The sequence below is a fragment of the Macrobrachium nipponense genome, chromosome 18 (assembly GCF_015104395.2).
Source record: "Macrobrachium nipponense isolate FS-2020 chromosome 18, ASM1510439v2, whole genome shotgun sequence".
Lineage (NCBI taxonomy): Eukaryota > Metazoa > Arthropoda > Malacostraca > Decapoda > Palaemonidae > Macrobrachium > Macrobrachium nipponense.
Window position 1 is genome coordinate 35,258,559 of NC_087211.1, and position 15,889 is coordinate 35,274,447.

Sequence of the window (15,889 nt, forward strand, 5' to 3'; positions counted from 1 at the left end):
TGTCAGGTAAGTGGCATGAACAAAATTGGAGTATACGACAGCAAAAAAATTTCATATATAATTGTACACAAATCGCGCTGTGAGCAAAACGGTTAAAGCTAATGAGTTCATTTTTTTCTCGTTGTATTCTACACTAAATTGCGATGATCTTGGTATATAACGAATTGTAAAACGATCAAAGCAACACGGACAAAATATTATCACAAAATGATGCATGAATTCATAACGCACGGACGTAAAAAGTTTTTTCAAAAATTCACCATAAATCGAAATATTGTGCTAGACTTATTGTTTGTTGCAAAATGAAGGTAATTGATTGAATATTACTAGACTGTAAGTGTTTTAGCTTACAATTGCAGTTTTCGACCATTTTGGTCGTTAAAGTTTTGACCGAAGGTCGAATTTTTTCTATTTATCGTGATTTATATGAAAATATTTCAAAACTGATAAAAGCTACAACCATGAGGTTTCTTTTTTTGTATTCTACATGATATTGTGCACATTTTCCTGTATAACACTTTATGTAAGGCCTAATAGAAAACGGTGCAAAAATTACGACAAGGTGACTAAAGAAATTCTGAGATTTTCAGCGGTTACCGCACGAGGAGGGAAGGAAAATTTTTTTTTTTTCAAAAATTCACCATAAATCAAAATATTGATTTATGGTGAATTCTTGTTTGTTGCAAAATGAAGGTAAATGAATGAATGAATGTTACTAGAAAGTAGGGGTTTTAGCTTACAAATGCATTTTTCTACCATTTCGGTCAAGTCAAAGTTGACCGCAGGTTTAAATTTTGGCACTTATCGTGAGCTATATGAAAATATTTCAAAACTGATAAAAGCTACAACCATAAGTTATTTTTTGTTGGGATGGATTTTTTTTTTTTTTCAAAAATTCACCATAAATTGAAATATTGTGCTAGAGACTTCCTGTTTGTTGCAAAATGAAGGTAAATGATTGAATATCACTAGAATGTTAGATTTTTTGCTTACCAAAAAATTATATTGTTATGATACAATAAAGTTTGTTCATACTTACCTGGCTGATATATATATAGAGCTGTATTCTCTGAAGTCCGACAGAATTTCAAAACTTCCGGCACACGCAGTGGTTCCGGTCCAGGTTGGTTAGTACCCATTCCCGCCGCTGGGAGGCAGGTATCAGGAACCATTCCCATTTTCTATTCAGATTTTTCTAATGCCACTGTCCCTGAGGGGAGGTGGTGGAGGGTACTTGATTATATATATCTGCCAGGTAAGTATGAACAAACTTTATTGTATCATAACAATATCATTTTGTTCATGACACTTAACTGTCAGATATATATACGTATAGCTGAATCCCACCATTGGAGGTGGGAGGGGACAGAATAGAATGATTTTAGGAAACAAATTGCATGCAGATGATTGACATCTTGGTTCCACCTGTTAGCATAGCTGACTTCATGATTACTGTCACCCAAGTCGGCTTTTGCTTTACTAGAGTCTAGAGCGTGACCACAATGTGACTAGACCATATTGACCATACCATGAGGGCTAAGAAGTAATATATATCACCACCTGACCAACCTAGCCAAAGTTAAGGATGTTTTAACTAAGGCTTTAAGAATTGAGAAGTCCGCCATTGGCGGCGACCCAACAACTAAAATTAACAGCTCTTCCTAACCATTTCCTACAGGATAGGATGAGTGGTACTTCTTGCCCCCAAGATTGTGTCTGCGGACATGTATGGCCCTAGCAAGCCGCAGATCTCATATGTCATCTTCACATCCCGCAGGGAGTGTAAAGCAAACACAGAGTTGCTTCGCTAAAACGCGGCACTCAGTATGTTATTGAGTGCCATTCTCTGTTGAAATGCTTCCGAGGCCATGCCCTCACCTCGTGAGCATTTACTTTAAAAGGTTTAAAATCTAAGTTCCATGCCGGAAGCTTCGATCTAGACAGTTTCGAGATCTCCACAGACCTCAAAGATCATGAAGGGCTTTGTTGTTCGACAGATCCAAATCTCTGAGCCTAAAGGCTGTCAACAACATACTTCCGTATTCTTTAATAGTTGGAACTGCCAGCTTATCCCATTCTTCAGACGGAAAGGGAAGACGGTAATGTAATTCACAGAGGTCGAGGTGGAGGAAAAGCCATTCTTCCTGCACTATCTCCAGAAACGGCCCACTCCGATTGGTACACTGCAAAATAGGCAGCACTTCTTTGCCTTGGCAATGACACTTGCCAATAGCCTTGAAAATCCCCTCATTCTGGTCAACTTCTCGACAGTCTGAACGCAGTCAGACTCAGAGCGGAGAGGTTTTGAGGTACTTCTCGAAGTGAGGCTGTTAGAGTAGACCGACTCTCTTGGGAAGGGTCCTTGGAAAGTGCTCTAGGAAGGACGTGACCTCTGTGAATCCAGCCTCTCGAAGGCCAACATGGGGCGATCAGCGTCATTCTTGCTCCCTCTGACGCCGGAAATGATCTTATTACATCTCCTAGGAGTTTGAATAGGGGAAAAGAGACTAAACATCTATCCCCATTCAATACTATAGGACGGCGTCTATTGCTACTGCTCTCGGATCGAGAATAAGGGAGCAGCCTAGAAGAAGCCTCTTTTTCTTCAACATTGTGAAGAGATCTCTGAAAGGACGTCCCCAACGTCTCCACAAATCTCGACACCCTTTTAAGCGAAGATTTTACTCAGACGTCAGTAATTGCTGCCGTCTATCGAGAAGATCCGCACGGACGTGCTGCAATCGTGCAACGAACCTCTTGAGGATCGTTACGTTCCGTGCCTGTGCTCATAACAGGCTCTCTCTCGTTAACGCGAACAGGGACAGAGAGTGTTTCTCGATACTTCTAGAGATATGAGAGAGCTGTGAAATTTTCCGAGTTGATTTGGACCACTCAGCCAAAAACTCGTTCTTTGAGGAACTGGAGAGCCAACCGAATTGCTTCCAATTATTTTATCTTATGTGCCAGGACATCTGTACCCCTGTCCGGATGCCTGGCACCCTCTCCCTATCCCCTGAGGTGACCCTTGACCTTGGGAGATGTTCAGAATTATTTCTAGATCTTCGATGCTATTCCAGTTTTCCAGCAGGAAAAACTGGAGAGGTCTGAATTGCAGTCTATTCAGGGAAACAAACTTCTCCAGCGAGGAAATGGTCCCCAGCAGACTCATTCATACCCTCACCGAGCATGTTTCCTTCCCTAATAAGGCTGCGCTTTGCTTAAGCAGGTGTGCATTATTATAGTGCTATGCCGCGGTAGACTCGTACAGAATTCTGTTATCTAGCGGTAAACAGAACCGAAAAGGCCTAATATATATCTCTGCTGAAAAAATTCTCGCAAAGCGAAGATGATGTTCATTCATGCATGCTAGAATTCCCCTCAACCCGAAGCTAAAGTCCGTGATTGTAGGGCAGAGATACGGTTAGACAGTCAATCCCGCAGGAGAGAGAGACGTAACCGACCGCGCATGGAAGAGAACTAGCTGGTACCGAGTTGGTCTACAGTGACAGCAGCCTACGTTCGCCGTCTCACACTATTATGCCTGAGTTGCCAACTACTCCATTCTACGAAGGAAAGGTTGTTATTATTATCAAGCCGAAAGAAAACTCTCAAGCAGGTATATTTAAGCGAAACAGAATTCGCTAAATACAGAAGCTGAGTTGGTGTTGTCATAACAATACCTTAAAAATCTAAAAGGGAAACCGGAAACTCCTGGAAGGTTGCAGGGAGTACCGATTAAATGCACTCAGAATAATAGTCCTTTCGGTTGCCATTTGTAGAGGTAACTATGTTATGCGTATAACTTGAACCATACAATAGTAATATAACACAAAGGTAAAATACGTAGAGTATTGTAGTCATTTGGACAGCTAATTCTCTACTTCATTCTATCCTCGACGAGGCAGAGAGAGAATGGAAAACGACTGTCTTTGTTCTCTTAGCCAAGAGAACGAATTTAGTACTAGTCGTAGAAGGTCCTCAAGTGAGAACCGAGGACCGAAGAGGACAGCTTCTTATGTATTTCAGACATAAGACTTCATGGACGTAGTCTAAAAGTCTTTTTCATGGACGAGCCTCTACAAATGAATGAGAGCTCTTCCGAATCTTGTCAATGAGAACTTATCCGCTTACGCGATAAAATGTTATCGAGATATTTGTCAATGAGAACTAACCCATTTACGTGACAAAGGGTCTATATTTCATCAGTGAGGGGTTACCCACTTACTTGACAAAATGTTTAGTATCTTGTTAATGGGGGAAACCCACTTATATGACATAAAGTAATCCAAGAATTCGAGCATAAAGTCTTCCCAATTCCCGCAGAAATCGAGGAAAGGGCAGGATTCCTGGTCAGAGACTGGGCTTACGGCAGGTAGGACCCTAATGTTCCCCTTCGGCAGCGCAGTCCCGAACGCAGAAGGGGCGTTTTATGACACCGAAATCTGCTTAAAGTCTTCTTCTAGATGCCAGCTCATCAGAACCAACCTGACTACCTTATCCATGCAGGTTGGATAGTTATTCTAGAGAAAGAGAGTCAGGGCCCCGAGACTGCAGGTCCAGGGCTCCGAAATACCAATCTAGGAGCTAAAATTATCCATCGTCCTGAACAGCCCTTTCAGATGGTCTATCTGGCTGGCAAAATTGTCCTGGGAAGAGGAAGGAACTCTCCAACCAGCTTCCTCTCCCATTTCATATCGGATGCCTGCTTTTACGCTTAACCTTGCTGGAAGTAGGGCAAAGGAAGTCTTGCCTTGCATTTTCCTGGAGTTCATCAAGTCATGAATTCTTTTGAACGCTCCCTTCGTAGAAAGCGAAGTGGACATCTTGACGAGACCAGGCTACTTCCTCTTCTTCGACAAAGCACACTGCGAGAGAGGAGAGCAAGGGACCGAGGGCCGAAACTTGTCAGCAAACAAGTCTTACAGAAGGCGTCTTCGTTCGCAGGTTGTGAGTCGCTCGAGGACTCTGTCTCCCTTACAGGAAAAGGAGAAGAGTCCCTAACCGACCGCGAAGCAATGAAACCCTGAGACCCCTCCTCTCGCTATCACCTCGTAAAAGGGGGTCTCCTACTTGAAGTAGGGTTCAAAGACGAAAGTCGGGAATGCTTCATAGCAACTCCAAAGCTTTGCGAAGTTCCGGTAAAGGATTCTGCTGCAGAGCATTCTGAAGAGTGTCCGATAATCAAACCCTGAGGTCCCGCTGAGGTTCCGTTCGTAACAGCGGTCTTCTATCTGAAAGAGGGTTCGAAGAAGAAGTTCGGGTATGTCTCACCGCCAACTCCGAGTCTTTATTAAGTTCCTGTAAAGGAACATCCTGTGGAGAGTCCTGAAGAGTGTCCTCTTGACGAGCTTTCTTGCAGGAGTCCTGCCGAACGTCTTGATGTGTAGGGCGCCTATCGTTCTGAAGAACGTCTTGGCAAGTGCTCTGCCGAGCGTCATAACCTGTAGGACGCCGAGCGTCTTCAAAAGCGTCCTCACTATCGTCCTGGCGAGCGTCAAGATGTGTGTGTAAGACATCGAGCATCTTCAAAAGCGTCCTCGTGAGCGTCTCGATGCTAATGACGTCGAGCGTCTTCCGTCTTCAAAAGGCGTCCTCACGAGAGTCTTGCCAAGCGTATTGGTACATAGAACACCAAGTGTTCTGAACGGCATCTCAGCGAGGATCTTGCCGAGCGTCCTGATGCATGAAAGGCCACCTGAGATGCGTCATGGAGAGCCGCACGCCGCTCCTTAATAAAAACAAAAAAAAGAAGTGCGCGATCACTATAAGAAGACGTAAGGCGATCGTCTTCAAGACGAGCCTTAAGGACCTTCCTTACCTTCTGTTCGACATCTTGCGTCTTTGTAAGGTAAATGAACGCTTCCAGAAACGCGCTCAAAAAGGGAACGCCGAGCGTTCCGAAAGACATTCTCGCGATGGCCTTGCCGAGTGTCCTGATAGCATAGAACACCAAGCATCCTGAAAGAGTCCTCTCGAGGGTCCTGCCAAGCACCTTGATGTATAGAACTCCAAACGTCCTGCATAACGTCCTTGTGTATATATATATATATGTATATGTATATATATATATATAGTATATATATATATATATATATATATATATATATATATATATATATATATATATATATATATATGTATGCCAGAAATAAATGTAACCGTTAATGTTTGCATGCTAACGAATGGCAAAATCATTGTTGCCACATTAGTGGAGTTTCACACATACGCCGATGCATTATCTAAACTGTTTTCCATGAATTCTAGATGTCATAGTAATGGCTATAATGATAAAATTGCTACAATATTTATGTGTATATATATATATAGATATATTATATATATATATATATTATATATATATATATATATATATATATATATATACTATATATATATATATATATATATATATATATATACACTTTCAATACATAGGCTAATTTCTTCACCAATTTGTTCCAATGTTTTGGTGTAAGTTTCTTATACGTAGTTTGGAGGGTGAACACATACCAATTGGCAACAGAGAGAGAGAGAAAGGAAGGTGAAGGAAGGAAGAAGGAAAGGGGTGGCGGTGGAGCTGGGGGGAGAGGGTAGGCGGAGCTTTTTACGCGTGTTCGTATCCATTTCTGCATAATGGAGTTTTTGTCTCTTGGTACAAGAACAAGTGTCGTTATTCTTTACGATTAGTGATTCATGATACCCTTATAAATTACAGCACTGGGTGTAATACACTATAGCAAACTCTCATTCTGATACGAGTGTTCGTTACAGAAATATTGCCAAAAAATGTGCTTGCACTGTCTCTGAAACCCATAGTAGGTATGCTGCTTGGTTGTCAATCAAGTTTTTTGTAATCAAGTATTGAATAAATTTGTATTTTTCTCAATCAAAACATATGCCCCTCAATGCTAACTTTCCTCTTTTAACGACTTTCTGGTCATTGCAAATTCGGCCCCATAATTTCTTATGGTGCGAAAACAGAGTCCCAGGGACCGAAAACGATTGCGTCACACTATGTCGATAATCCGGCAGTAAAACATCTTCATGTATCCAAAAAGTAAATAATAAAGATATATATGCGCATTACGATTATAACAATTACATGAATAGCTGATAACAATCTGCATGAATAACTGGTAAACTGTTCTGCAAGAAAGTTGAGTATAGCAATTCATTTACAATAGGTACGAAAGCCAAGATGTCGTGACGTCATAATACGGGACTTAAGCGAACGTTCTAATTCCAAAAAATAATTAAATTTGAGTCAGAATCGAGTTACTTTTCCAATAATGAATATTTTCAAATTAATCATCATAAATATGTAAAATATTGATGTTTTACTATTTATTTAAAAAATTATCCAATTGCACGCTTCGTCGTCGTCTTCTACCAAAACAGTTGTTTACTAACAAACGTGCTGGTAAGTTTCCGTGTTCCGATTGTTGTGATGAAAGTCCCACAGTGTCTGTGGGTACAAGTGATGTGCCGATTTATCACAGGAAATGGGAAGTTTATTGACACAAGCGACTCCATAAACATCGAGATGGCGTCAATCTTCTAAATATTTCGAGTTTTAAGTAAAAATATTGAAATCGTATTGGTGAGATTTGGACTGCCGTGTACACCCTTTTCACTACCCTCTGTTTAATTCTTAAAATTTGGCCTTAGCTAATTTCTAACTTTGGAGAAAATACTTAGTACTTCAAAAGGAGAGTAGAGGTCTTTAGCTCCGTTTCTCACCAACAACAAGTCGCGACTGATGCCCATCTCCGGTGTCAAGACGCGTTATAATGTACTTATTTTTGGGGTGGTACACATTGATCGTACATGGTCCACACCTGTACCATGCGGTGTTTTACCCTAGAGGTCTATACCTGTTGCTTTCGCCACCGATGACTCGTGACTGGTGCCCATCTCCGGTGTCAGGACGTGTTAAAGTACTTTTGTCGGAGGGTGGCTTCACACACAGTAAAAACTACTAGTAGATCAGCTAGTCCAGTTGGTTGTTTCCCCTATAGCCTAGCTAGAGGTATACTACCTAGCAGTATTTACCATTAGCAAGGCTAACTATAACAAATATAACGTAAAAAGGTGACTTACCCTGCTAAACCATATCCATATTGCCTTTTCAGTGAGAATGGCAAAGAGAATCCTATCTCTGTTGCAAACGACCGATTTAATGGCCCCATCTTTTACCTCTGGGATCCTAAGCCGTTTCGGAAGCCCCACTGGATAATACATTGTTCCAAAGTTCTCAACTTCCTCATTCCACGTCTACTCTTTCACATTTTTGCCCCATTTCAGTTTACCACAACCTAATACTGACAGCTTTCACTGGGGTCGGGGTTCTCATTCCTCCTGTTCTTGCCACCACGTCCATGATTTCAGCTGCCCCAACCTTTCTCAGATGCACACTTTCCCCCCACCAAACTGGGGGTCTCATTCTTCCTGTTTCCTGCCTGCGCACCACGTCCATGATTGATTTCAGCTTGCCCCAACCTTTTCTCAGATGCACACTTTCCCCCCACCACCCTTTTCCTTCATCATTCGTCGCCAGAATCAGATTCTCTCTCCACCATTTCCGAGCACAGTCCCTCAGAATATTCACCTCTTTGCTAATTACCCAAGTACCAAAAGGTCACACGATTCACTGTTTTTGACGTACAATAAGCGCGTGAATCTAACAAAGCAATGAAATAAACAAACACTCGCTTGGACAAAAGAGCATCGTCATTTATGACATGAATTCCTTATAATTTTGTTTTTCATCAGCAATTATGCAAGTTGCACCGTTGCATTTTGCATGACGGAGTTTTCAGCACTCGCTTTCATTAAAATGCATTTTCTTACGTAGGTAAAACAAAGCCACTCTAAAAAAATTGCAAATTAAAATCTATGAGGAATAATACCGTTTGAAGAGCTTATGCTTATGTCATTTCCACGTGAACCTGTAGGGGGTTATTTTAGGTCTCTCTAGTTGGCCTTCGTTTTAAAGATAATTTTTCACATTTAAGAAATATCACTAAGCGCGGAAAAGTATAACTATATTGTAATTACCTTGACAGTGCAGATACCTAGAAAAATTAAAGAATGATACAATAGAGACAATCGACAATACAAAATGAGGTAAATATACAGAAAATCCGGTTAAACTGGACTACTAAGTTGCCTCAGGCTCTCTATTAGATTTTCTGTTAAAACAGCCATTAACTACTAAAATGAAATGTTAAAAATAGAATACCCAGTATATAATACATAGTATTTGCAGAGACCAACTTTATTAGGCGTTATCATTCTCTAATTTCCAAGTGTTCCAGACCAATATGACATGCTTCCTTGGATAAAATTATATGTGAAATACGTAATGGGCTACTGTATAGGAAATAGAAGACGTCCACTTTAATTCTGCCTACTTTCTCAGATTCAGCATGTAAGAGACACTTAAGGTTAAGATCATACTCCTGTAAGAATAATGGAAATTAATAGCTAAATATCACTTGAACATTTTGATATCAAATGTAATAATCAATGGACCTGCGCGCATGAATGCATTGACGCTGATTTGTCAATGCACAGCTCCATAGGAAAAGGTGGAGATGATGCTGAATTAAGCTATTAAACTATACGGCGCTGCAGTGTTTTAAGTAATGATATCCAGATATGCATTTTACCAGGTTTCGCTTTTTTACTCTACTGTCCAACTTTTTTTGTATAAGTTTCAATAAATTTATCATCGGTTGGAAGCTCTTGAAAAGCACTTTCCAATGAACTCATTGAATCAGTATATGTCTCACAATAGAATAATCATGCATGCCATGATGCTGAGAACTTCGTGATTTCATGTCTTTGCCACGGGGTTGTTGTAATAAATTTTACCACTAAAGCCTGTTGAACCTCCAATATTTGATATCCTTCTAAGTATCAAAGTCTTTATCCTCTACTTTGCATTTTATGCTGCCTAGGTCTTATCACCTTGCTTATCCAGCTCTTTGTCACCTAGGGATTACTTTATCACCATGACACAATGGACTTAAATTGTAATTATGATGACTTATGCTTATTGCTTACTTGTTTCAGTCATTATTACAAAAAGAAACACACTTGTTAATATAAATAATTTATTTTTACAGCTCACTTAATGTCAATTTTATTAATACTAATAATTTTAGGACTATTTTAAATGTCTTATCATGTATGCAGAAATTACCAGATTGAATAATGTACACTACTAAATTTCCTTTTAACATAATGCAACAAATGTCATAGATGACAAGATATTGTCATGGAAAAATTAACAGATTACACTCCAGTATGACAAGGTGAGCATTGTGATACAGGCTGGCTTACCATTAAATTACAGAATTTGTACAAAAGCTGAACTCGTAACACTGAATATTACTGTCCCTTAAAAAGAACAAGTTTATTGCATTTCTGGCGAATGCTTCTACACTGCAATGCCTGACTGTGGAGCCTGGCTACGTGATAATAGCGTAAATCAAATTAAATGCCCACAATCAGGCGAATCATTCACATGGGTGATATTGTGTTTTATGGGCTATATTTACCGTTCCTGATACCGACTAAAAAGCATGTAAAACTGAAATTACTTGTGAAAAGATATGCCATGTTCTTTAGAGAATCTGTCTTTGCAGTTTGCACAGTTATTGGCGAAGCACTGACTGCCTTTTTTGGTGTCATTACGTTTCTGCTTCACTGGCGCCATAAAAAGCTCTCTCCAGTCTCCACCCTTTGCAATGGCTGCATGCTGCGCATGGCGATTTCGCGCATGTTCATTCCATGTTTATAGTTCCATGTACAACAGTAAATCCATTGGATGATTTATTTAAATGAATAATTAATTAGTCCTGATATGTTGAGATTTTCAATTGTGATATGTAGTAAATATCAACTTTTATTTATTAGAAACCCTATCAAGGGCACCAATTTGGTCCTCTATGCAGGCTCATTTTTCTAGGTAATTAGTGTGTACAATTTTGTTGTCTTTGACGCCCTAACTTATTATTTTATAAATACGTCATTAATTTTTTAAATTTTTTTTATTCATTGCTGGTGCAACTCTCTCTCTTCTCTCTCCTCCTTCTCTCTCTCTCTCTCGTCTCTCTCTCTCTCTCTCTCTCTCTCTCTCAATAAGCAGTGTCCCGTGAGTTTGAGGGTCCATTTAATTACCAGGTAATCATAAATTACATTACGTCTTAATCTGCTGTAGTCACACGAGACACGCATACAATTTAATTGACGATAGAAATCATCAAACTTCGAATATAAAGTCTGGGGATAATGCTATCGTGTAGCGTGCTGCAGTAGAGCAAACATACATGTAGAAATGGACTTGATTATTGGAACTACGAGGTTTCCAAAAATCAATATTCATATGTATAAAAGGAAAAGTGAATAATGCTGAGGAAATGAGTTTTCGTAGAATGTGTGTTGGTGCGAACAGCCACCCAAAGAAAGCTGATTAATGTAATGACGAGAAGGAGTTGCTGAAGAAGAGCTGGATGATATGACACTTAATGAGATCTAGGTGAACGTACGGGGCAGAGCCGTATTCAGGACTGGGTATAGCAAAAATTTATTGTACCTGGGGTTGAAGAAGACGCAAAGCTGGGAAAGATGTGGCTTTTGTAGTGTTATAACGGCTTTGGGGACAGGTAGATGAATACAAATTAGGTAGATCGAGGATTATAGGAGCAATACCGGGTGGTTGGAGAAAAAGGTATAGGCAGTGAGCGTATGTGGTTCAGGAGGGAAATAGAATGACGGTGAAAGACAGCATTTTCTCCAAGAGTGAACCTTTGTATCCGGTGAAAATGTGACTGAACGACTGATCAGGATGTGTAAGTTATAGAAGGATAAAAGGAGATTCCAGGGGAATGGTTCACGGGAATAATAAACCATTTTCCTAATTGGGTAGAGATGAAAGAGGCTTCTGAAAGAATGATGGAGATCTAACAATACTTTATGAAAAAGTGTAAGGGCAAGGCAGAGTTGTGATCGAAAAAGGATTAGTAATAAAGGAGTAATAGGAAACAAGATGTATGTGACATACGGGAGCCTAGGATATGCTTGATAGAACTGAAAGAGAAGCAACGTGGAGGATGTTGAGATATAGTAAAGAGGAGACACTATTGAGTGAAAATTATATTTTTTTATAATGAAAGCAAATAATTTCTTAGAATGTGTGGACAGAACATTGTAAAATTGTGAAATAAGAAAAATAAGTCGTAAATCGAGTGTGGAATGGCTTATATCTGCATATGATGAAATACGAACTGGAGAGGATATTTCGAAAATTGCGAAGAAGTCTGGAAGTATTTGCGGGAGGGGAAGTTGCAATTACTTGTGAGTAAGAGTAAAAATATAATGTTAGGCTATATGGAAACCGGGATGATTGAGCAATGAATAATAAGAAGAATAGCTGAAGAATGTTAAGTGGCTGATTCGCGTAGGTTTCTTGAAGAAATGGTAACGGATGATGGAGGGGTGCAAGGGGTGGGTAGATGATTTAGAAAACACCCAAAAGTGTCTAATGGAGCAGAGGGAGGAATGTCTGTTGAGCCAATTGTCCTCTGAGGATATGAAGTCTGCAAGCTGCCTGCAATAAAACAAAAGCGACTAAAGTTCTTTATATGACTATGAGCTATGTTACCTGAATGGTTACTTCACTTTATTGTTTATACTGATAACTACGTTGTGGATTTAGTTCCATTATTAAGAAACTTTCATGTGTAACCTAGAGATTGTTTAAAGCATATTATCATTGTAAGTAACTGGTATTAACATATAAACTTTTATGTATAAGTGGCCACATTTATAATCTATTTAGTAACAGTATCGAGTTAATTATTTCATATTTGTAATGCATACATAAATTAGCAGTTATTTCAACACCTCTCATTTGCGTACTTTCAGACTACGTTCATTGTTGTTCTCAATAAAGAGTCAAGCGAATAGACCGAGCTCTTATATTCTTCAGGTGGATTATTACTGTACTATATGTGACAAGAAGAACTGAAAGGGAGAGAACTATGATGAAATGTCGAGGTGGTAGAAAATATGGTTCCGTAAAAGAAAGTAACGATAGAATAGAGTCCGGAGAAGCTTTCGGCACACAGAAAAGTTGGAGTTTGGTCAGCTGGTGAAAAGAGCATAAAATAAGAAATGTAAGGAGGAATGAAAAGAGGAAGATATTGCAAGCATTGGATAGATAATTAGTATAAGTATGGAGAAATTAATCCGGGCCTTATTATCCAGGAAGCACAGGAGTGTGCGCAAAACTGCTTTGGAAGTGGAGTCATATGCAACCTTCCAAATTTAACCCAAAAAGATTCATGGTAGCCATCAGTGAACTGAAAAGAATAATGATAATAATAAAAAAATACACATAGAAAGCTGACAAATCTGGTTCACAAGAATCTTAAATAAAAGTTCATAAATAGAAAAAAATCATCAACTTTTGAGTAGTTAGACACACTTAAAGAAGTGAAATAAAATCCCATTAACAGTGTGAACTGTCATTCCAATCAAGTAGTTGAACTATTAAAAGGAAATTAAGACCTGATAACAGGTGTTGTATGACCTCAGCATGGTTCCTGTATGCGTATGGGCTATAAAAAATGCGTACAACAAATTGTCCTGTTCGGTCAATTATTGGTGCTCCTGGTTCTGTCATTCGCCCTTACAAGAATAAAGAGGGAGAAATTATATGATTATGGGCAATGTTACTTGAATGGTTACTTCCCTTTATTGCATATTATCATAGTAAGTTAGTGATATTGACATAGAATCTTATATATATTATGACTACATTTATTATCTACCCAGTATACTTAAATTAGCAAATATTGAACACTACCTCTCACTTGTGTACTTTCAGACTGCTTTCATTGTCGTCCTCAATAAAGAGCCGAGCAAATAGACAGTTCTTATAGAAATATACACATTCCATCTACCATAATGCCACCTCTCAGCCATCACTGAATTTTGATGCACCTTACATCTATCAGAAAACCCCCAGTGGCAGGTGCATTATCAAGAATAGAAATCAATGGAATCCAGTAAGTCAGGGGTATTCAACATTTTTTTTCACCGCGTACCCTTTTGGGTATTTTTAATATCAGTAATGTACCCCCTCCAATTCGTATAAAGAAAGCAAAGCAATGTCATAAAAAACTGCATTGTGTAAATTTGCAAGTATTGTACTGAAGGGAAGTAAGTACATAACTGTCCTGAAGTAACCAGTATTATTGTAAACACAAAGAATTCCATAAAAAATCAAGAAAAATTTTGTTTATAATCATTTACCTGTTTCTGTGCAGTAAATTTTCAGGGTTATGGTACTGAGCTGCAAAAATAAAATACATTATTACTACATCAGCAGCAGAAGGAATTAATAAGATTGCTGAAACAGTTTTTCATCTACTAGCTTAGTCAGCCAGGGAGCAGTTTTTGCAAAAGGCCGGCTTCCACATTCATTCGAGACCTTAGTTTTGATTTTATGACAAGTAAGCTGGAAACCCCAGTTTCAAACAGATACTACATTAATGGGAAAGCAACTGAGAACGGAGAGGCTCCTCTGTGACATATGGGTATGATATGAATATTTTACACCAGAACCTGACTAAAGACTTTTTTCTCAAAGAGATCACAATCACTGGAGCCATTCATAAGTACAATAAACTCTTCCTTAATAGCATCATTATCAAAACAACATCTGTATGGAAAGGGTCTATAATTAGCTTTAAGTTTCCTTCAGACATCAGGAAAGTATCTGTCTATTTCATTTTACAGCGAGGAAAGGCAGTCCACTCTTATAAGCTTGCCATCTGAACTACAGTAGAGGTGTCCTGCCTGTCAGCAAGTTAACGGCCAGGCCCCTAACCTTAACAACCTGTGGGGAGGGTATACCCCCTGACAGACCCTTGGCGTACCACCTGGGGTACATATACCCCAGGTTGAAAACCCTGCAGCAAGTGATAAGATATGGTAAGCTTACTGATGCCCAACTCATAGAACCACAAAACCATAGCCTATTGCATCTATAGAACAAATCTATGGTGAAAAGATGTTTTACTCTGCAAGACAGAATGTACCATCCTTTGTGACATCAACACTGACAACCCTCACCCCTTTGTGCCAACTTCTCACCACAGGAAGGTGTTCAACCTCCTCCATGGACTGTTTCACCCCTCTGGTAGGGCAATGGCCAAATTGGCAACAAACATTCATTTGGCATGCAGCCGAGATAGGTTATGAAAACGTAGATCAAACAGTGTCTCAGGTGCCAGACAAAAAAAATTGTCCCTGCCATGATATCCGGCATCAGTGAATTTTGGCCTCCTCCATATTGACATAGTGTGCCACCAATCCCAATCCAACGCCTCCAGATACATCTTCATGGCTCTTGGACATTCCACCCGCCATGCCAGAAGCAACCTTATAGGTGAGACCCACCTCAACAGCTGGGTCAGCCACTAAGACATGCTTGATGATAGAATCTCTGATCAAAGAACAGCCTTCATCTTTGAGATATGGACTACCCCACTGAAATTAATGCAGTCAAAAAGTCACCGTACCACCGGTTATAACTCCACCGCCAATGGCATGGGAGAAAGAACCCACCACTTCCTCAAGGCCACCCCTATCTTCAGATGTAGTGGTCTGAACTGGGAGTTATAGCTACTCTGAAGCCTCAGCCTCTGCACACACACACCCCACCAAATTAATGTTACTGACGAGTTCTTCCCCATGCCCTTCACACCACCACAAAAGCGATGTCCAACCTCAGGAAGAGCTCTCAAGACTTTGCAAGGTTGTCAGAGGGTTCCAACCTTGCATGCAAATCTAAAGGGCATAAAGAAGCAGTACC

General features: G+C 39.7%; 1 protein-coding gene across 2 annotated transcripts in view; it reads right to left on the reverse strand.

Annotated features, from left to right (window-relative positions):
* LOC135196961 (guanine nucleotide exchange factor subunit Rich-like) overlaps positions 1-8,335 on the reverse strand; it is a 387,875-nt gene extending 379,540 nt beyond the window's left edge. For both annotated transcript variants that reach the window (XM_064223819.1, XM_064223820.1), the window contains exon 1: positions 8,101-8,335. In XM_064223819.1, the coding sequence (XP_064079889.1) occupies positions 8,101-8,241 (141 nt within the window). In that variant the 5' untranslated portion in view covers positions 8,242-8,335. The remainder of the gene's footprint in view (positions 1-8,100) is intronic.
* Between the last annotated feature and the right edge of the window lie 7,554 nt (positions 8,336-15,889).